The 22811-nt window shown below is 41.3% G+C and overlaps 1 protein-coding gene across 1 annotated transcript in view; it reads right to left on the bottom strand.

Annotated features, from left to right (window-relative positions):
- Positions 1-830: 830 nt before the first annotated feature.
- PDE7B (phosphodiesterase 7B) overlaps positions 831-22811 on the bottom strand; it is a gene marked incomplete at its 3' end in the record, with an annotated part of 129807 nt that continues 107826 nt past the window's right edge. Inside the window, exons 8-12 of the mRNA XM_081094295.1 lie at positions 13892-13983; positions 11319-11463; positions 9253-9349; positions 5767-5847; positions 831-1066 (exon numbers count right to left, since the gene is read on the bottom strand). Coding sequence (XP_080950421.1) covers positions 831-1066; positions 5767-5847; positions 9253-9349; positions 11319-11463; positions 13892-13983 — 651 coding nt within the window. The remainder of the gene's footprint in view (positions 1067-5766; positions 5848-9252; positions 9350-11318; positions 11464-13891; positions 13984-22811) is intronic.

Consider the following 22811-nt stretch of genomic DNA (forward strand, 5'->3'; position numbering starts at 1 on the left):
CAGTAGCGCTTGGTATTTACAGAAAATATACATGTGGTGAATATAAACATGTCATTGAAACTGAGTTATTGATAAAAGATAGATTGGCTAATGGTGCAAAGGAATGAACTGTACAGCACCTTCCCCTCGGATCGGATAGGAAACGTGGATTCTTAAATCGAGAAGATGCCAAATCTCTGACCCAAAGTGGCATAAAGTCAGTAACAAAACGATGAACCCCCTGTTCAAGTTTGGGTCTTAGTCCAAAGTTTTAGATCCATTGTCTAGTGCATAAAATATAAAAGTTAAAAAGATTTATTATTATTTGATAATAATAATAATTATTATTAAAATAGAAGGTTCTTTCTCTCATGCTCTCATCTGTGCTCTTGCACTTAAGACCAATATCCTTGGAGTTCCAAATATGCTGGTGTTTTTGTCATGCAGATCAGCAGTCAGATGGCAAATGCTAAAATGCTCTGGACTTAGGAACTGCTGCCTGTCACAGTGTGACCCAGGGCCGTGGGGACATGGCAGTAGCACCTCTTTCTTTCTCCCAGTCTTCTCCGTGAGGGGCAGGCGTGCCCCTGGACTTGGCTCCCATGTTACTGAATGGAGTTGCTCATTTCGGCAGCTGATGCTGAGGTGATGAATGGCTTCTGTACACTTGGAAGAAGGAGGGGAGGCAGGTGAGTGGGAGCAAGGTGAGTGGGAGCAAAGAGCCCCAGGATGAAACCCAGAGAGTAGCTGGGTTAATGGCGAAGAACCCCTAGAACTCCCCTCTCAGGAGGTCTCTGCTCAAGGTGGTTCTCATTCTCTGTGTGCCGAGCAGGGGGCAGGCCTGGCTGGCACTAGGGGGCTATGCCTTCAGTCACAGTCTGCTCCTCATTCTCAGTCCCGTGGTCTGTGTGGTCTGGGCTGCCACCAGCACAGCCACCACCACTGCTTCTGTGTGGCTTGGGCAGCAGGCTCTTCCACTGGGCTTTGTTGTGTGCAAGATGGCTTAGCATGTTCTCAGACAGGGCACTGTTTCCGGTGAAACGGGCCCATTCCTGGAAGAGTGGCTCCACGATGTAGGTCATGAACCCTGAAACAGGCAAGGCCAAACGCATCACCACAAGGGCAGTAAAACATACTCCTCCCTCCCTCACAGACACGACTGGGCCCACTATGTATTCGGCCCGGGGATATGGAGGCAAAGTAAATGTGGTTCCTACCCGCAGCCAAGGAGCGTGAGCTATGTCTTCTTAGGCGTGGCATTAACCTCTCTGTGCCTCAGTTTCCTCATTTGTAAAAAGGAGTTAAGAAGGGTACCAACCCCACAGGGTTGTTATGACAAAGAAATGGCCTAACACATGTAAAATGCTTAGAAAACTCCTGGCACATAGTAAACACTCAGTAAATATTGGTTATTATTCCTCACAGAGGGAGAAGGACATAAACAAACAAGTGGAAGGAAGTCTGTGCTAGGACTAAGGAGAATGGGTGGGGAGGCAGGAAAGGGAAAATGAAATCAGCAAGGGGCACATCACTGATTTAGGCCATCTGAAGAATTCATACATTAGCCTGTAGAATCTTTTTTAAGGATTATCCTTTCATAGTTTTGTCTTACTTTCAATTATGTTAAGCAACTAACAGTAGGTAAATAAAAGTTCATCTTCAATACAGATTTTTACGTACATAAAAGTCTTGGTTTAATTAGATAAGACTGATATAAGACTTCTATTTTTGCATGCCTGTTCTCTTAATTATTTTAGACTTGTTGCTTTCTAATCATATTTCACTCTTAATGTGTGTTTCATATTAAACATGATTTATGAAAGTAAAGATAACTTTCAGTCTAAGCAGGAATTATTAGAATGATCACAAACATATACATATTTAGGTTTTATTGTTATTTCCTTGAAATATAGGTGTGGGGAGAAAAGGCAAGTGTTTTTCAGCAAAATAATCTCCCACCAACTCATCCTGTATGTGTATAAGCATGTGAATTATGAGGCTTGATTTGATTATCTTTTCATTGGACAAAGAGTAGATCCTTGGCCTTTGAGGATGCTATACAGATGGGAAGAGGATGTAGCAATGCAGAATGTTACTGTACATTTCTGCATTATCTCATCTTAAGTGAAATATAATTTAAATATTATGAGATCATCTTAGATAACCCAAACTGAGGAGGAAAGTTAAGCCAGTGACTTTATGTCTGTATTTTTTTTAAAATATATATGTCTTTATTGATTTCAGAGAGGAAGGGAGAAGGAGAGAGATAGAAACATCAATGATAAGAGAGAATCATTGATTGGCTGCCTCTTGCACACCCCACACTGGGGATCAAGCCCGCAACCCAGGCATGTGCCCTTGGCCGGAATCGAATCTGGGACCCTTCAGTCTGCCGGCTGATGCTCTATCCACTGAGTCAAGCCAGCTACGGCTATGTCTGTATTTTAATAAGGTTATGTAGGCAGTGAACAAGTAAGGATTTCATTCTTGAATTTTCTTGCTTCCTATTCCTGAATTTTCTTCACCTCCTTCACAATCTCCATATCTAGTTTCTAATATCTTTCATCTTAACAAAGATTAGATATCTAAAAAGATAGTTTGCAAAACGATAATGTTTTAGATGTAAATATTTATCAAGTTTACCTTAAATATAAAAACATTACGAATCCAACATTTTAAAATCCAATACTTAAAAATCAACTCATTTTCTTCCTGAAAGTACTCCAGAATTACACCTCTGTGTTTCCACTTGTCCTGTATAAAGACCTCTTACAGTAGATAGGAAAGCCATTTTAAAGTCTGAACGACAGATTGTTTTTCAGATGAGGGCAGGCTTTCATTTCAAACGCAGGACCAGACCTGGGAACCTCCCTCTGCTACGCAAATGGACTTTGCCAGGATATTGTCCTCTTGAAGGGGTGGGAAGGGGGAAAGGAGAGATGGCGGCCTTAGAGTAAACAAAGATTGAAGGAAAGCCTCTTCTCCTCATCTTTCTACACATGTCACCAGAGATTCTTTCAATCCAATATCTTCTTTTCAAAAGGTAGAGTTTGATGGAAAGAGGAGAGCAGGGGTGGGGTGGGTGGGGCGGGGAGATAGGAAGTCCCAGTTCCACTTGGGTGAATATGAATGACTTAAACAGAAAATCAGATCTAAACCTGGGATGACACTCAGGAAATTCCCATGTGGATTGCGACTGGGAAAAGAGAGCGGACATGTTCAGTCCCAGGGGAACCAAGACAGAGGAAATTGCTGCATTACTTAGGACCCACTGGGAAAACCTTTGTCTGGGACGCTGAGGCCTGCAGCCCCCATTGGACTCTATTTATTTGTTTGGATTTTTCCAGTTCAGTCTGATCTAGCTCTACACACCACACCTCCCAAGCCTGAACCTACACAGCTGGGAGATGTGAAACAGAGACAAAGATAAATGACTAAGGATTGTTTTATAATCACCTTCTTTTTCTCTTTATTATTGGAGTGCTGGTGTAGCATCCAGGGGATTTTCCTAGTCACTTAGTCCCCATCCCATTTTAAAAACAGGTATCTATGGTAACCACATTTTCCTGAGCTGAAAATCAGGACGTATGATCTGACAAAATAAATGTGTTCTCATGACAACAGGATAGAATCTCTGAAATCAGCTTCATCGTGAAAATCCAGGTTGTGTGCTTAACAATGCGAATGTTTTTCTTTGGTGGTGCCAAGTGTCTTTAACAGGTGCCTGGCAAGTTTTTCTATCCAGAGCTTAACAAAGTGGGTCAGTGGATTAGGAGTTTGGTCAGGGTGTATTCCTTTTGAATCACATTTGCGGAACCTCGACTGGAGGGAGCTGGATCAAGGGAGGCCAAGGTTGCATTTCTGTTAACACTGTTCCTCCTCCCCTCTCCCAGCAATTCCTGGCTTCACCTGCCCCAGATTCTTCCTGGGTTCAATTTTTAATAAACCTCCCTTTCCCTTTTTTGGGGAGGAATCACTTTAATGGTAAAAACAACGGAACAATATTAAGGAAAAAAAGGACAACCAATAATCTCATTATTCCAACATATTTATCTTAATGTTTGTAGATTCCATTCAATTCTTTGTAACTAGGTTAATTTTGTTCCTATTTCCTTGGGATTACTTCATATTTTATGGGACTGAGGATTTGATTTGAACTTCAGCGATCATAAGTGTATCATTTAAGAAATATTTTTATTGTTGACAGTATTACAGATGTCCCCTATTTCCCCCCTTTACCCTCCTCTGCCAAGCCCCTATCCACCCTCTCCCCCCCGCCCCCCAGGCTTTCACTGCACTATTGTCTGTGTCTATGGGATATACATATAAGTATGTAAGTTCTTTGGTTTATCTTTTCTCAACTGTAAGCATATCATATTAACTTGCTCTGGTTTTCTCAATTTTAAGCTTATCTTTTTCCAGTGCCCCTTTCCCTCCCAGTGTCAGGGCATTAAGCTTTGAGGCTTTGAGGTCTGCAACTTTGCGAATGCACTAAGCTGTCTGAGGCCTGTGGAAACTGGTGAAAAACATGAACTGGTACATGTCAGGGCCATTGCTTATAAGTAAAACTAGAGGCTCGATGCACGAAATTCATGCAAGGGGTTTGGCCCTCACAGACGAGGTGGCTGCCTTGGCCTTCGCAGCAGCCCTGGCTTTGTTCAGAAGGGTGCCGGTCTAATTAGCATATAATGCTTTTATTATATTATAGACATTAAAGTTCTGAGTGGTTTTAATTGGAGGGAACTGTAAGGAAAAGAAAAACATGCTTTATAATATGTAGATGGAATAAATTGGTAGAGTGTTTAAGGAGTGATGGAAATTCTTATTGGCTCAAAAATATTTCCCCCTAAGGTGCCTAAAATTTCCAGTTTGCTTTGCTTAACCATCTTATATATAACTTTTTAAAAGTAATAATTATTTTAGATTCATTAACATCACAGTTTAACAGTTCAGTGCAATGGACACTTGAGAGTGTGGGCTTAAGAGAGTGAGACTGAAGGTAAGTTTTGAAGGAGAGCAGAGAAGCACAGAAACCCTGGCCACAAGGCATAGCATGGCTGGCAGGGCCGGGATGGATCTGGGCCTGGGCTCTGGAAGTTGAATGCTGGGGACGAGTCATAGTTATCCAAATTGGGATGGTCCTAAAGGCCGATTCTGCTGACTTCCCACCCGTTAAGTCCTTAAGAGAAGGTGAACTAATCTGCTCCTCAGCAGCAAATAGTTGATTCTTATGACTTCTACTCTATTTGGTTTTGATTTAATTATGAAATATGAAGTTAATAAAGGTTAGTTAATGAAGTTAATAAAGGTAAGTTAAGGGTTTATAATAAAGCCTTTACCCAAGTTTTCATTACTTCTCAATTGGTAATTACCCAGTAGATTAGTCATGATTACGGTGTTTATTTGGACTCAGTCATTCATGGGGGCATTGATTAAAGCTCTAGTTTGGGCCTTTCAAACACTGTGTGTAGATCGTCTTTTCTTTGTGATTCTTGGCAGAGGTGCTGAAAATATTCCTTTAAAATTAAAATTGGCCGAGACCGGTTTGGCTCAGTGGATAGAGCGTCGGCCTGCGGACTGAAGGGTCCTGGGTTCGGTTCCGGTCAAGGGCATGTACCTGGGTTGCGGGCGCATCCCCAGTGGGGGATGTGCGGGAGGCAGCTGATCGATGTTTCTCTCTCGTCGATGTTTCTGACTCTCTATCTCTCTCCCTTCCTCTCTGTAAAAAATCAATAAAATATATTTAAAAAAAATAAAAAAATAAAATTAAAATTGAATTTGACTCACCAATTTGTATACTAGGGATCGAATCTTTCTGTTGGTTACAGAGAGGACTGATTTCCAGTTCGAATTTCTGTTCAAGGTCACCTAAGAAGAAAGAAGAAACACGTCGGTAATCTAGAACTTATGCAAATGAGCGTTGATAATTTTATCAGCCTATTTGGAAAAAGGATTCTGTGAATTACTGTTCTCTGCCTTGTTATCCTTAGGAAGCCTTTTGCTTCCATTTGCCCTGTCTTGCTCTGGTAGCTTCTGTGAAAATTTAAAATATCAGAGTGTCAATGGCCATTTATAATAGGCTTGTTGTAAATAGCTGTGCTCTGGGACAAAAATAAACTTTCGAACAAGCTCTACAAAAACAAGGACACGACTAATGGGCATTCCTAACCTGAAATGCAAGTTCTGGCTTTAAGTTACAGGCTAAGGAAACAGATTTTATGCTTCTCCCCCACCTTTCACTCTTCCTGACCCTCGTCTGGTTTCACCTGAAAAACCAGAAATGATAAGTAGGTAGGAAATGGAGGCCAGGAACCAGGAGGTCTCATCTGAAGAGCATCTCAGTGTGCAGCTACAAAATTTATCAGAAATAAGGGTCTGATATCTTTCATTCTCATTCCTTAGACTTTTACCTAATATAACTGAAGGTTTAAAAAAGTATAAAGGTCAGAATGATAGTTCTTTTTAATCCCTATGTAAGCTAGAAAACCAAAGGAGAAATGCTTCATGCAAAGCTTTATCGAAATACTTTTATTGGTTCTTCCTGAGGGTGAAAAATTGTGGGTAATTGCTGCATTGGGAAAAAACAATCTGGCTAAGTAGTAGATAAGCTGGTCCTCAGAGATTAGCTGGGTTTACTGGTATGAACGTGCCCCTCCAAACTAGAGGAGCTAAAAATACAACATTTATACGTGCTCACTCAGTGTGTCAGGCACTGCCTTAAACATTTTACCTACGTAATTAACTTAATTATTTTACCTATGTAATTAACTACTTACAATTAACTAATTTTTTAAATCCTCATAACCACCTCATTATAATCCCCATTTGACAGATAAAGAAATTGAGATGCAGGGAAAGGAAGTATGTTGACCGAGGTCACACTGTTAGTAAAGAGGGGAGCCTGGGTTCCAACCTAGGGAGTCAGGCTCCAGAATGTCTGCACTTCACCACTGAGGCAGGACCTCAGAGATGCCACATTTCCTTCATTTTCTCTAAGGCTGTAGCTGTGCCTCCCCTGGTGTCTGTGCTTTGGCGATTCTCAAGAACGATGTGAGGCAATCATTCTGGCTTAACCTGAGGAGCTCAGGGAAGCCGGATGACAATGGCTGAGGACTGGGCGTGCCACTGTTTAATACTGAATTGAATTCCCCTAAAGCCAATTCTACTGCTTACCTTCCTGTTTCTGTTAATAGTGGTTCTTCAACCAATCTTGACACTTTGGACGAATCGTCTTTGATTTTTCCTTTTCCTTCACCCTCCACATTGAGGCATCAAATCCTGTTTATTCTTCTCTTGCCTTTCCCCCACTACTTTCACTCTGCCTAACTCTAATCTGGTTGATTGAGAAGACACCCATCTGTACTTCCAACAGGACAGAGATTCTACTTGCTTAAGGCATTAAGAGAAGGGGTAGAATCCTAACCCCCATTCTCAGAATTTAACACTGTTTTCCTAATTTCATCTTCCTTTCTCTCTGTCCTTTGCTCAACACCACGAGTTATTAAAGATACTTTGGATGGGGCTATTAGCAGTCTGTGGAAGCCCAAATCCTAAACTGAAAGCCAGATAGGATTAATCAAAATGATAAAGAATTTTTAAAATATCAATTCAGTATGGAGGATGTGTAGTTTAGATGGCAAGAGTTTGCTTTCTTTTCTTAAACTGGCTGAACTTCTGCTAGACCAACATGCAATTAAATAACAAGGACCTAATATGCCCTCTCTACCTTCTCTCTCTGCCAGGAGACATGCCAGAGCAAAGGGCATGGAAGCTCACCTTTAGTGATCAGAGTAACAGATGTTCTAGGTTGTTCCTCTTATGAGGCTGCGCGTGCATATACTCTGAGAACAACAACCAGTTTTTGGCAGAGATCTTACAGATTATTTTTCTTGGTTGGTCCTATTTATTCTGCACTTAGACAACAACTTTGATATACCAACTGTGTGGACTTTACAATCTGTCCAGGTGACAGGGTCCCCGAGTTGCTCATAGTCCAAATAAAAGTGCAAGCTAAGCAAAGGAAGGGGTTAAACTGCAATAAATGCCAACAGGAGCACATGATTGAGTCAAAACCAAGAGGGACAGAGTGGAATCTCTTCTCTTTTCCATTGTTTGATTTCCAAGAACGAAGAACCTAGCCCTCCTTTCACTACGCTATTCCAATATTTTCTATATCCCACAGTAAAGGAAGTATCATATCAAATCTGAAACCTGTCTGCTCCAATTTCATCCTATTTTCCTTTGTTTTTCCCTCAGTGGAGATTTTATATCGCGGGCAACTAGAACTGACCTTTTGATTTGTAACCACTTACACCCAACTGCAGTGAAATGACACAGATTGTGGGAGACACGTGAGCACTTTTCCTCTAAGCGAAAGAGGCGGTGAGTAGAGCCTTTTGGCCCCACACAACCCAATCCATTCTGCTTTGTCTTCTGTCTTCAGGGCCATTACAATGTCACCGACACATCTTTAGATGGAGGCTTCTCCAAAAGGCTCACTGTAGCTACTTGACCTCCCCCAGAGCTGGTATGTGGGACACATCAGGCTTTATTTGTTCTCAGCCTCTCACACCTGATCCCATCACTAACATCAGGGCACTGTTGCGCCTGAACAAACATCCTGAGCACTGAAACCAGGCCAGGAGAAGCAAAACTGTGTGTAAAGGCTGATATCCCACCCGACGGCAAGATCCTGCTCAAATTCAGTGCCTTATTTCCGAATGAGTTTGATCTCTTAAACATTATACCCTAACTTGGGGCCATTTGACTTTTCATGTATCTATGTGAGAGGATGAAATTAATTCTTGGTCAGCGATGTTCTATTTCATTATTAGCTTTATTTGAGAAAGTGAGGGGAAGGAACACAAAAGGAGTGAAGGCCTTCTGTCAGAGTGGAAAACATTGACCGCAGACGGCATTTAGCTTTTAGGCTGTGCTCAGCTCATTAAAATGAAGGTCAGGGTAAAAATCAAACTGTCCCTCACATGTTTATATCCACAGAGGGAAACCATTAAAAAAAATATATATTCCGTTCTCACTCACTTTTATTGCACCTCATTACTACCTGTTTCGGTAATAAGTCAATGTTATTTATTTTGAAATTATTTCCAAAAAAGGAATGGATGGTTCGCAAGAGAGTTAGAGAAAGGTTAGGATAATAAGAGTTGATGAAAGAACAAATGTCATGATAGATTAGCCACTTCCTGTTTTATTAGGACAAATGCCTGAAAGGAGGAGGGGCCGTGAAAACGCAGCTGTAGGCTTGCAACTAACCTTGCCTGTAGAACTCTTCACAGACCCTTTCACTCCACTGCTTGCTCATCTCCCAGATTCTGCAGGGGTTGCAAATGTCAGCACACTTCAAGGCAATCTGAGAAGTGACAGGGCAGGCAGAGACTGTCAGAGAGTGATCTTTCAGCAGCAAATGCACCCCAAGCCCAGGGGGCTGTCCAACCCGCCAGAGTGCCTCATGGTGCCAGGCCCATGTCCACACAGGGCCTCCCTGATGTGTCTCTTCAGGAAACAACACTTCTTCACCACACACAAACCCTTCATTCAGAATTCCCACTTTATAGCAGTGAGAAGGAGAGAAGAGCCACCGTCCAAGGACACGGAGCTTTCTGGAGGAGACTTGGGGTGTGCTGGCCAAGGAAAGCCAGGGCCTGGTTCCTTCTGCTGCCCCACCTCTCACAGGGAGGGAGGCCACCGGGGCCCTAGCCAGGCTCAAGTGAGATCATTTGGACCTCACTCTCACAGTGGCCAAAATGGCCAACCACATACATCACTTAAATGATGTGTGTTTGCATTTATGTTCCCGTGTCTGTGTGTGTGAACAAGCTCAGACTGTCAGCCAGGGAGCTAGGTCATATCAAGCTAGGAGTGTTTTATTTGCAGAACTAAATCAAGGCCTCTCGGCTTGCCTCAAACTGGTCTGGATCTGGGATGTCACTTTCTCGGTGATGTTGATCCGAGGAGGATAACTTGAGTTCCCAGAGAAGTAGATTCTGCCCCTTACCACCAGCTGCAGAGAGACCACAGCCCAGATGGGCTCCTGCGGTATGTCTTGCCCACCAGCAAGGTCTGTTTGTTTTGACCCAGTTCCCTGGGATTATAGAGCTGCTAACAGTGCTGGGGTCTGGGAGAGCCTGCATTATATTAAATTGCAAATTTGGTTGCTTCTCTATTTCCTGGCTAATGGGGGCACCAGTACATGTTGGAGTAGGTCAGGGGCAGAAGTCCCCTCCAAATTCTGCCCTTTAGGGGTTTCTTTGTGTTAGCTAGCTTTCCCTTTGAGATGCAAGTGCTCAGGCCAAATCTTTCAGCTACTCACAACTTGGTTTGAGTCTCTAAAACCAGACCCTGGCTGATCTTTGTGGCACTCAGGGAAGAGAAGACTAATTTGGGAAGAGGAAGGAAGAAGATACAGGGCTGCAGGAGAGCATTTCCTGGGAAGGATGGGGCACTTTGGACAGCTAGGGGGCAGCACGGAGGCATGGAGCAGAAAAGACTGCGCGGTCCAGTCTGCCACCTGCAGCTCCAGCCCCCTGGTTAAAGTTGATCTATTCAGATGAGTCCAGGGTCCATCCGTTCAGTCTTTTGTGCCAAAAGGAAGACAAAAGAAAAGGGAAGATCAAGAAGAAGGCGCTGGTTTGATACCAACTCAGAATTCTACTTCTGGCGTCCACTCCTCCTCTTTTTCTCATGTTGCAAGTGGCTTCTTGCCATAGAATGACACAGAAAGGGTTGGGTTTGATATGATTTAATTAATTCAGTTGAAACAATTTAATTATTGGTGCCTAAAACTGCTAAGACTAGGTAAATACACACAGAGAGAAAATGTTTGAGCCTCAGATGAAAATATGACTTTAGGTAGTAATGACTTTAAGTAAAGCAGGGTTTGATTAAATAGATTTCAGGTAAAGGAAGGTTACTTGCTTCTTAATATTTTATTTGTACCATAGTTAACATAATATACTTTTGTGTTATAGAAACAGCCTTTTAAAACTGCACAGGTATCACAGTGGCCAATTTTACATCAAGCAACAAGATGTGGTAGGTTCTTACTGTGTGCAGCTGCCCAGAGGGGTGGTTACTTTGTGGTGAAGCACTTACCAAACAAGGAAGAGTGAGATAGTATCAACTTACTGACACGAAACCCAGATTTTGCTTGCTTGGAAACCACTTAAAAATTTCACGTGTCTCAAAGCTTTTCATAAAGTAGGTCACTGCTCTAACTTATACCATGGGAGATATTCCTTCCCAAATGTGCTAACATTAATGATCGTGTCCCTATGTGTTGTTACCCCAGCAAGAATAATGGCTTTGTTGTTGTGGTTTACCTGAAGCAGAAAGTGCCTGTCGTGTACATCCTCCAGTCTTAAGTCTTTATTTTGGAGGTGAGCTTTCAATCTGGTCAAAAATTCATTCTGCCTGTTGATGTCTGTTGCCAAGATCAAGGAGCCCAGTTGCTGTTCAATATCCTGTCTGCATCCACAAGAATGAAAGAGAAAACACACACAGAGAGAAAATCCTTTTGAGGAGGGTGATTGATTCTGCCATCAACAGGTGGCTTGCAATCTCATTCCTGCCGTTGATATTGTTTATTACACAAAGTTCCAGTCCCTCACAGAGCAAGAGTGAATTTCTCACCCACCATGGCTTCTGCCCTCAGACCAAGAACTGTAGCGAGTGATTGAAACCCCGGGTGAACAAAGTTGTGGTAGTTTTTGCATTCCCACGGTTCCCATGGGTGGAAAAATTGAAAGCGAAGTAGAAATGTCTGCTTTATGGAGGACAAAAAGACTCACAGAATCATAGGAGTTTGGGTTGTGCTTTTATAGAGTTGAAACAAGCTCAAATATTAAGATTTTAATGGGGAAAGAAGAGCATAATAACAGTAATAATAATAATGAAGACATAGTAGTGACTGATACTGTGGGATGGAAAGACTGATAAATGGAAAAAACCCCAGGTAGGCTGGAAAGAGATACTGGAACTTAAAAATGATAGTGGTTGATTAAGGCACCATTAAAAATCGACGGGCAAGCAATATATTAGTAAAAAATGGTATAGAGAAAATAAAACAAAAGTGTCAATCTGAGAGTTGTCATGCAACTCCTATAGTTTTAATATGAATTTCCTTGATTACTAATGAGGTAGGACATATTTTCATGTGTTTATTTGCCATTGATATTTCTTCTTTTGTGAAGTTTCTGTTATCCTATAGTGTTCTCTCCCTTTTGCTTACTGATTCTGAGAGTTTTAAAATATTTTTTCAATAATAGTCATTTGGCACTTATGTGTTGCAAATATCTTCTTCCATAATATGGCTTGTCTTTCTACTTTTAAAAAATGATGTCTTTTGGTAAAATTAAGTCTTAATTTTTAGTGTAGCTTAATCTATAAGTTTTTAAATTTATGGTTAAGCTAGTTCTTTTCTGAGCTTTCCTTAGTTTGTACAGTTAACCTTTACTTTTAAAAACAGAAAAATTATTTTAAAGCATTTACACGAGGATAGAAGGAATAATCATGTTATGATGATGATAAATTTCATTATAAAGCCCTTTCACACATATTATTGCATACCAACGATTCTTTTAGCAAAAGCAAAGACATTCCACAAAGAAATAAAAAATCTGGGACTTTTATTTGGAATCCGTAGGGATGAATAGGAGTATCTTAGGAAATGAATATGAACTGAGAAACAGAGAATTAATGTGGGCATTATTGGGACAAGTCCTCTGTTTTTCCTTTTGTTTTGTTTTTTTTCCTGTCCCCATTCTCCTTCCCTCCATTCTCCTTTCTTTCTTTAGCTGACCCTGCCACTAACCTCCTATTTCATCTCCTTCTTACATGATTTCTTGCTCTAGTTCTTAGTTCTTTTTGCATTTCCTTGATCTTTGCAATGTATTGTTTTAGTAAAAGGCACAAGTTTTGATCTCATGCATGAGGATTGCTTTTTAGTTTCTGGGAGTAAAAAGTTATCAGAACTGAAATTCTTCCTGCAAATTCAACATTCCTCCGGGTGCTAGGAAACAGCATGAGATAATATCAGATGGCCAGGAATAAACCGCGGAGGCCAGAGCATACTGCCTGTTTTATGGGGAGACATAACCTGACCTTAAGCTGTGTGCCCTTCAGAAAGAAGGGTACAGAGGCTTATTTATTTACTTCTCTCTTAGCTACCTCGGGTTCTGTGCATTTTAATTTCACAGATCAGAATTTGTGCTGGCCTAGGTAGACAGTACAGCAGCTACCTTGGGGCCATGCATTCAGTGAGGCAAGGGCCTTGGCCTTGGATTTAGTAGGACTAGGCCTAAATACTCGGGCTAACAAACAGCAGATCAGGAAACTAGTATTTCCCATTCTGTTTAAAATACCATAGACCTACGTAAATTGATGGAGAAAAAATTGCTGGGGCCAACTCAGTTACTTAACAAAAGACATTTTAGAAAAAAATTCCTGACTTTTATTTTCGCTGAGACTGGCAATTATGAAACAAACGTCATTGAACTAGTCTTAAAGCTAGCTTGAGAACTCCTGTGTTCTTTTTTGATAAATATTTATTATTTGGGTCTACACGGGAGGACAATTTTGTTAACATAAAAGACAGGAATTTGGCAAAGCAGAGTGTTGATGCTGAAGAGTGTGAAAGGGGAGAGCTGTTTATTCTCCTTTTCCTGACGTTAGGTCAGAGACGATCCAAGGCCCTTTCAAAGCTCACAGAGAGATTCTGGTTTCTGCGTTGCCGTAACTGACATGAATCTCCTCTGATGGACAATGCAGAGTGCAGGCAGGAAGCACAGCGAGCTGGCTCCCTACCATCAACCCGGGGGGTCTCAAGTGTGCCCTAGAGAAAGCGGCTTATCTCTTATGTGTGGACATCAGTGTGTTTCATCTCTGCACTACTTACGTCATTTCCTTTGGCAAGTGAGCAAGAAGCCTGGATTCTCGAAGCATGCCAATTGTAGATCGCCAGTGGTGATTCTCCAGCACAGACATATTCTAGAGAGAAAATTAAAGCTATAAACGAGAGAGAAGCTACATACTGATCGTTCATGCTGAACACAGCTTCCCTGAGGCCAGCATTTTCCCTCTTTGATGACAAAGAGGCAGACTGAAAAAGCAACACAAAATAAAACAATCATAGGGCCTATTCTCAAGGCTACACGGAAGACAGGATAGTGGCCCTTGCTGGCCCTATAGTGGAGGACTGAATGAAGGTCTATTTCTAGAGTCATTCACTCCTGCTTCAGCCACTGTTTTTGCTAGTTTGGTCAGGCAACACTCAATGTAGAAGAAAGAAAGTGAAGCAGATACAAAAAGGTAGTAATGGATACCATGGGGCTATGTGCATAAGATACACCAAGATTATACGACTCAACCAAATAGAGGCAGGCCTCACAGTCTCTCTGATCTACTACACTCACCATTGTTTCTCAACACGCATAAGAAACCTTCTCCGTAAACCACCTGGGAAGCTGATGACATACTCCGACTCCTGAGGCCCAGTCAATCCAGTTTTGGTGAGGTGGGTTTGTACTGATTAATTTCTATGTACACTAAAGTTTGCGAACCACTGCGATAGGGACAGCTCTGTCCGTAATCTTTATGACCTAGTGTTTTGGCACTTAGCCCATTAGTTCTCAGTTTGAATCTACAATTGCTTCCTTGTTCCATTATCTTGATATTTCTTTCCTTGTAGGAACTTTTACCATGTTCAGTCTCTCCTTTGACCCCACTGTTATCTTAAATATGCTGCTTGTCTGAATATTAACTATTGAAATAATGAATATTTCTTACAATCCAGTGTTTTATTCTAGTTAGCAAACATTACGGCCTTACTACTGACTTGATATGTATAAATGTAGAATGGGACTCACCTAGCTCCTTGGAAATAATTTTGCTCTATTTCCTTATTTGTTTATTTATTCATTCTCCATTTTGTTTCAAGTGGGGATTATAAAACTTAGGAAAAATACAGGAAGATAGCATTCATTAAAAGTGAGGAGAAATTACATGATTCTGCTTATATGAAGTATTTAGAGTAGTTACATTCATGAAGATAGAAAGAATGGTGGTTCCAGGGCCTGGGGGAATAGGGAGTTATTATTTAATGGGTGCACAGCTTCAGTTTTGCAAGATATAAAGAGTTCTAGAGAGGAATTGGGGGTGGCGACTGCACAGCAATGTAAATGCACACTTAAGATGGTTAACATTGTAAATTTTATATTGTGTTATTGTGCCACAATGAAATAAAAAGGTGAGGGGAAAGAAGCAAATAAAACAACATGGAGACTAAATGGAGAGAGAGAGGGGAAAATATTCCATCATTATGCCTCCTGCTGCTATAACGGAGCCACCCATATAATGCTCAACTTTTTCAGGAAGTGAGAAAAGAGAACCTCTGTGAGTAACACAACCAAGGATCTATTAGGAAAAAGCAAGTTCAAGAAAACTGCCACTATATTTGGTTCTGAACCCAGACAGCAATTTTTCTCCAGGACTCTGTAGGATTTAGTTCCATGAGGCACAGTCTGATACTGACCTTCTGTATGGGCTCTTTTATTGCTATTCATTTCTCTCCTTGCCAAAGAGTCATTATTCGTTATTTATCACTTGACTATGTTGGAACCAGTGATGAGATTTTGTTACTTTTATCAACTGGTCTATTATCTCCTTTTGGGTATGAGCCACACACAACAAAAGAGACTGTTTATTAGAAATAACATGCTAGACTAATTTGTTTTGACCGTCAAGATTTATGAGGGAAGAAAGTGATAGGTTAGTGTGATGTAACAGATGTTCTATCTTGTGGTGACATATAATTCCGTAACTCATGAGCGGTCACTTGCAAGATTAATTCAAGTGAAATGAGTGTCTTCGTGTGAGTTTTTAAGGGGCTGGAAAACTGTAACAAGACCTAATGACAAATGACACCATATCTCTGATGGGTAGAACAAAAGTGTCCGGAGGATTGCTTTAAGCATTGTTATTTATGTCAGCCTGATTTAACATCTTCATTAATAATCTTTTCAAAGACAGAATAACAGGATACTTGGAAATTTGCTGGTGAAACCATATTTGGAGATGAGCACCAGGGAGATGGAAAGCAACTGAGGGGGCCTGGAAGCTGGCACAGAATAAAAGACAATGGAGTACTCGATTATAAACACAACCTTTCTGGGGCAGTCGCTATAAATAAAAGTGTGTTTTGGCTAGAACTGTGTTGGAAGTTGGGGTACTTCAGTGGATCCTAGAGAATAAGAAAAGAAGGGCAGCACAGGGAAGCGGAACTAACAATTATGAAGCACCCAGTTTACACGATCTCATTTAATCTTTACATAATTCTACTATTTTCATCATTAACTCATAGGTAATACAGTTTCAGGTTTCTCTGAGAGTTTGCATAGCTAGTGAGGGGCTGAGGAAGGCCTTAAACCCAGGCCTGCCAGTTGTCAAGACCTGAGCTTTGCACACACACCTAGCTGCCTCCCAAGAATTTCCTCTGTGGGGCCACATCCAAATATTCAGAAGCCGGAAATTTACAAACTGGAGAATGCCTGTAGTGATGCTTACTTCTCCAAAAATAATGTGTAGTCGCTGCTTCAAAAGTCCATGGTTGCCTGTTTTAATTAGATTTTAGTTTGAAAATCCAGCCCGGAATCTTTCCCTCCAAATTTGGTTTCATTGTGAAAAACCCTGCAGTTTGAATGTTGGGAGTTGAGTAGATTTCGGTTGTATTGGGGGCGAACTCATCTTCCAGCCACGCTCAGTCCTCACATCCCATCAGTCTCTGAGGCCTGTTGGCTCTTCCAACATGACATCACTTATGTCTACCCCTTTCTTTCATTGCAGTGCTTCCTTCAGTCCACACTCCCTAAGCTGCCAGAATGTGACTTATTTATCTGACAGAATTTCCTACCGTGTCCTTAATCAATGATTGAAACATTAATATGTATTGAGTGCTACTATTATGCCAGGTGCTAGGGCAGGCCCCAGGGGATCCAAAGATTAATGACTAAATTGCTGCCCTCAGGAGCTCACTAACTTCAGTAGGTTCCTGGGCCGATGCTCACCCACTGAGCCACACCAGCCAAGGCACACATTTCCTTTTTTTGAGATAAACCATTACCATTTGTTGGGGAAGACCTTCCTGGTTCTCCAAAGAGAACTGACAGCTCCCTCTCCTAGCTCCACACCCCAATTCAAGCTTCTTTCTATCCCAGTGCCTAAAAGACTGTGACAACTTTGTTCCCTGGCCTTGCTCTCATGTGTCAGTGATCTACACAGGTTTCTTCATTTACTCTTGAAAATAATTTTTAAAAATGGTGCTTTCCTTATACTTTTTATTTACTTTAATTTATTATTTATTATTATTTTTAGCTGTTTTTCTATATTTTGTTTTATAAAATATTTTTTTATTTATTTAAAAAAACTTTATTGTTAAAAGTATTGATACCTAAAATCACAAATTTCCATGGTAACAAAAGATGCAATGTTCTGTATATTTGTAAATATAGAATTTTAATGTAAAGTCATAACATTCTTTTATATATTAAATACATCTAAGGGAACCTAAAAGCCAATGGCATTTAATGCCCATTCATCACCCACAGAAAAAAACACATGAATAATTTATTCTTTTAGTCGAAAATTATAAATTGATTCTTTTCCCTCTAGAATTTATATTTCCACTCTATTTTCCCATAGAATTTTATGTTATGTAGTAATATAAAACATTTTATGTGTGAAATTCTTTTATTGTCACCCTATCACATTTCTCTGCAGCAAAAATAAGCATATGCATTGAAATTTTAACTGAACAAATTTTCCTAACATCAGTCTCTAAGTAGTAAATGTTTTTCCAGCTTGCATTTTATAATACTATAATTATTAGCAACTAAGTGATCAAAATACACTTATATTACAAATGTGAAAAAAATAAGTTGCTTAAGAATAAAAATGTATTAGAGATGCATCTATTTATGAGAAGTCTGGGAGAGTTATAGCACCTCAGTCATAGGAGACTTCCTTTAATATTTTCATTGTTCCCTTGTTTTTTTTCACATGGAGGCAGTTTGTGATATTGGCACAACTGGAGCAATATGCAGCATGCATCATGGGTAAGAGCTCTGTCTTCTGTAAAGTGGGGACAGGGTGATTGGGAAAGGAGTGGAAAAGTAGGACTGGTTTGACTCCCTGCAAGCACATTCCTGGCAGGTCGGTTTAAGGACCTGAAAATGGATTCTGTTAGCATATTCATGCCTAGCCCCCTTAGGAAGCCTGCGAGTGTCCCCACGGGCACACATGCCTTGTCGGAGACCGGCTGCCATACATAATTGCTGTGGAGAGCAGGGAGTGTATCTTATTCATCTCTGTGCCCCAGTGTGTGGCACAGTGCCATTTAAAAAGTAAATATTTGTTGAGTGGATACTGAATAAATAATTTCCGAAACCTGAAAGTCCAGTAGCTGCAAAAGTTTAAGTAACTGCTAAAAGAAAAAGAGTCCTGTTAAAATTTTGGTCAATAGCTGATAGAAGCCAGACTTGGGATCTTTTGTTATGAAATCCTTAGACTTAAGTAAAAGCCTAAGAGATTTTAAAATTATATCTCTTCTAGAAATAACATATATCAGATAATTTGTCAATTATCTACAATGATAAAAGGGTAATATGCTCATTAGACCGGCCATCATTCTGGACGAAGCTGGGGCCAGAGGGAAGCCTGGGTCCCGGTGCCAGAGGGGCCGGTGCTGGCAGCTGGGGGAAGGAAGGCCTACTCTTGCACGAATTTCATGCATCGGGCCTCTAGTAAGATCTAAAGTAAGAAAATAATCATAAGGAATTTTTCAGTATATGCTTCTCATTCTTTATGCTGGACCCCTGATGTGGGGTAGCAAGAATGTAATAAGCAGCAGGAGCAGCTCCTAAGGGGGCAGCGGGGGTGCGTGCCTTGGCTCGGTGGTCTCCCTGGTCTGCGTGCTCGTACCTTTGCTTGTCAGGCTTCCACCCCGGTCTCTGTGTGTACTCGCCGTTGCCAATAGTCCCCGCCTCTCAGTGTTACTCAGGTTCTGTCTTTCTTGCTGCATGTGTCCAGTGTGTTCATGGGTCCATCCATCTACCCATCTAGTTACTCATCGAACAAACCTCTGGTGTTCACTGGACACCAGAAACCTGCTGGATGCTGAGGATACAACAGTGATAAGTGGGTGTTCAGGAGCTTGCAGACTATGGGGATGTGGACATCGAATCAGGCAGTGGCAGGTTTGAGAGAGAACACTGATAGAGGAAAAAATAGAAGGCTGTGAGATCGTAGAAGAGGGACATGGAAGATGGACATTGAAAGAAATATCTTTCAGGAGGAAGATATGTCCAAGTTGAGATAGAAGGAATAAGTGAGTTAGAGAGCAGTCAAAGAGTTCAGGCCATGGAGAGGGAATATAATTCATTAAAATAGGCAGAAGGAAGAGCACATGTTGCAGACCTGTAAGTAAGAGGAACCCTATCTAATATGCTACATATTTTACTTAGCTATTTTCTGTTTCCCCTAGTAGAAAGCAGGGATTTTCATTTGTGCTGTTCATCTCCTGTATTCCCAGCACCTGGCATGTGCTAAGCACTCAATGAACATTTGTTGAATGGAAAAGGAATGAGCGATACGTTCAGGACTTGGAGAGAAGTTCAGATGGGATGATGCACAGAGGCATGGTTGAGTAATGATGGGAAGTGAAGCTGGAAAGTATAACAGGGTCAGATCAAAACAGGATTTGTAAATTGTGATGACATTTGGACTGAATCCTGAGGCAGTGGGATTTTAGGGAGGCACCTTGGGTTAGCAGAGGAAAGGTTGGAGCCATATCGGCCTGGATGTAGACAAGACAAGGCTGGTGGTGTCCTGCACTAGGGGAGAGGCTGGGGCGAGCAGGGTGGATCCTACGGGTGTCTCACAGGGAACAACCGGAGTTACCTGGGTCCCACTCACAGGGAGGCGGCTCTGCTCCTATCGGCTCACCTGCTTTCACAGTGGCTCAGAGAACAGTCTCAGTAAAAGGTAGGTTTGAATTAAAGAAGAAAATAATCAGAAATGCTCATGGATATCTGAGCACAGGATGCGATGACGCCCTTCTGTTGAAATCTGGAACTGTTTTGGACCCCCACCTAGGGTACCACATCTGTCTACCCGTAAGAGCATCCCCTCAGCAATTTCACCTTATCCCAGGGACAATTTGTTCTAGTGTTGCAAACGCTTCCTATTTGTAGTTTTAAGAATAATCTTGACTTTAAAGCTGAAACAGTAAATATCCACCTTTGTGTCACAAAACCTATTAGAATTTTAATTTGGAATAAATGAAACCCTTAAATCCCCTACAGCAAAACCTTTATTTTTCTTTGTATCTGAATTTTTAAGTATTATCCACTCTGAGAACAAAAACAATCCTTTTGTCCCCCAATAATAACACAGCTAGCATTTAGTAAACCAACAATACAGGTTTTAAAATTAAATCAAGAGTCTATTTGTCAAAGGAAATCTGGCAGAGCAGGTTTGCTATCGTACAAGGTGGCTTCAAACCGTTGGTCCCTCCCCCCCGCCCCCCTCTGCACCCTTTCTCCCCCCACCCCCACCCCCGCCATCTCCCCGCCACTCCTGGGCTATTTATTGGACACTTTCTTTGATTAAAATACTCAGGATGATGTTGCTAAACTGAGTCTGGTGTTCAACAGGAGTCAGAGTTAATTACTCTTTTAAACCAGAGGATACAGGAAGAAAAACAACATGAACATAGTCTGTTTTCATTTTTAATTGCTCATGAAACAGAGAAGCAAGACTCTAGGAGATAATGAAGTGGCTGAGCTCTTCCTTAACAAGCCAAGTGGTCTCCTTGGTAATGCTGCACGAGTCCCAGCCCAGGAGGTCTCAGAGGAACAGACCTTGGCCTTTGGAGAAACCACAGCACTGCTACGTTTACTGCCTGTTTGAAGATACCGCTCTTTTGTCCGACCTACACCTGCCCAAGTCACTGTTCTGGGAGCAAGGAGCCTGGACATTCATTGTTGTCCAAGGGGCAGGCCTGTGTTCAGATCAGGGCCACGGACCTGCCACATACCAGCCACCTCGCCATGAGCAGCAGAAACTTTATCAAGTAGAAAATCAAAGTTGAGCCTCCTTTTTAATATTTTCACAACATTTGCTCAAACAGCTTTGCTATTGCAGGGATCGTGAAGTTACGTATCACCTATGCAGTTGCTTGTTTGAGAAGAGGCCGTAGGACCCGGTGGAAGGAACACTTCTGGTTCTGTCAGCTCCATATTTATGGTTCAGAGTCATTAAAATAATAAAAAGTGGTTAAAAATGCTGACCTCCTCCTAGTGTTTGTGATAAGTGACTAAGAAAATGATTATAAACTTCTGCAAGACAGTATAAAATGTAATAAATATGAAATTTTATGGAGCAATTAATTATTAATTATTTTATTCATTAGGTTGCTCTGTCACTAGTTAATACATAGCTGGACTCCATCAAAGGGAATTCAATTTTAAATTAAACTGAAAGTGATTTCTTTTGCAATTGTAATAATACCATATGTGACTTAATGCTTACTTTGCCCAATGGCTGAGCCCAGGTGTGTGTGGGGTTGCAGGGTAGAGGGACAGAGGCAAGTTGTGGGTTCTATCTTTCACATGCTCTTTCCCTCTCAGTCCACCATGGACACCTGGGCTGTTTCCACTCTGATGAGAGAGGTGCCAGGTGGAAGTGCCTTGATGGCCTTCATGTTGAACTTGGGTTGGAAGTTCAGCTAGTGAGTCCAGCCCAGGCACCGACAATGGGAGAGAGCCCCTTGACCCAGCCTTCATCCAGCTGTCCTGGCTCTCTCTTTGTCTCAGGGCAGAAGCACAGGCTAGGCATTATGCAACGATCTTATGTATCCGAGCTGAAAGAACATAGCCAACAAAAGGAGGGAGAGGACATCCTTTCATTTTATCTCATTTATAGTAAATCTGGATTGTAGTAGTCATGCACAGGGTGTTCTCAAAGCCACATAATTCCCAGCACATCCTTTCTATTGTCTCTTTGTTAACCAAATGTGAGTGCATGTTTCTGTATAATTTCACAATATGTTGTATAATATATGTAGTGTGTGTACATAAATATATTTTCACTCATTACCATGGTTCTTAATATTTTCTGAATCTATAATTCATTTTAAAATATGAGTCTAAGTGATGGGTCCTCTCTCTAGAAATATGTGCATAGGTACATGCTCAAAATCTGCATGTAATTTCCTGAAAGTTCATTCATGTCTCAACCAGCAGACTCCTGGTAGGTTAAAAGGCTACAATTCCAAAATATTTTTAAATATCATGTGTTGTTAATGGTCTCACTCAGCTTATATGTTATGTACCATGATTTTTCCTCTTGAAATTGAAAACCTGGAGACTTATGCCAGTTCCTCATCTACAGCCTGCGCAGTGTGGGGATTTTCTGACCCAGGTCCTTTTCGGTACAGCTAATCTACAGGGAATTTATCAGACACTGATCTGAGAGTAGGGTGTGTTCATGGCAGGAGTATGCTCAGCTAAAGGCCACAGGGACAGTCCATTTTCAGTTATTATGAAGTTGTGCGTACACCGGACTGTGCTGTCTCTAGTGACTTCCAAAATGTTACTCAAAATGTTACACATGCTTCAAGGCTAGTTTACACCATGCTTCCTCCATGAGTTTTTTTACTTTCAGAAACCATCTGTAGAATCAATTACTGTCTTCCCCCCATACTCTCTCACTGTCTACTATAGAGTACTTAGCAAAGTCTCCTGCTTTAAGCCACTGATCTC

This window comes from Myotis nattereri (assembly GCF_964212035.1).
Source record: "Myotis nattereri genome assembly, chromosome: 6".
Taxonomy (NCBI): Eukaryota; Metazoa; Chordata; class Mammalia; order Chiroptera; family Vespertilionidae; genus Myotis; species Myotis nattereri.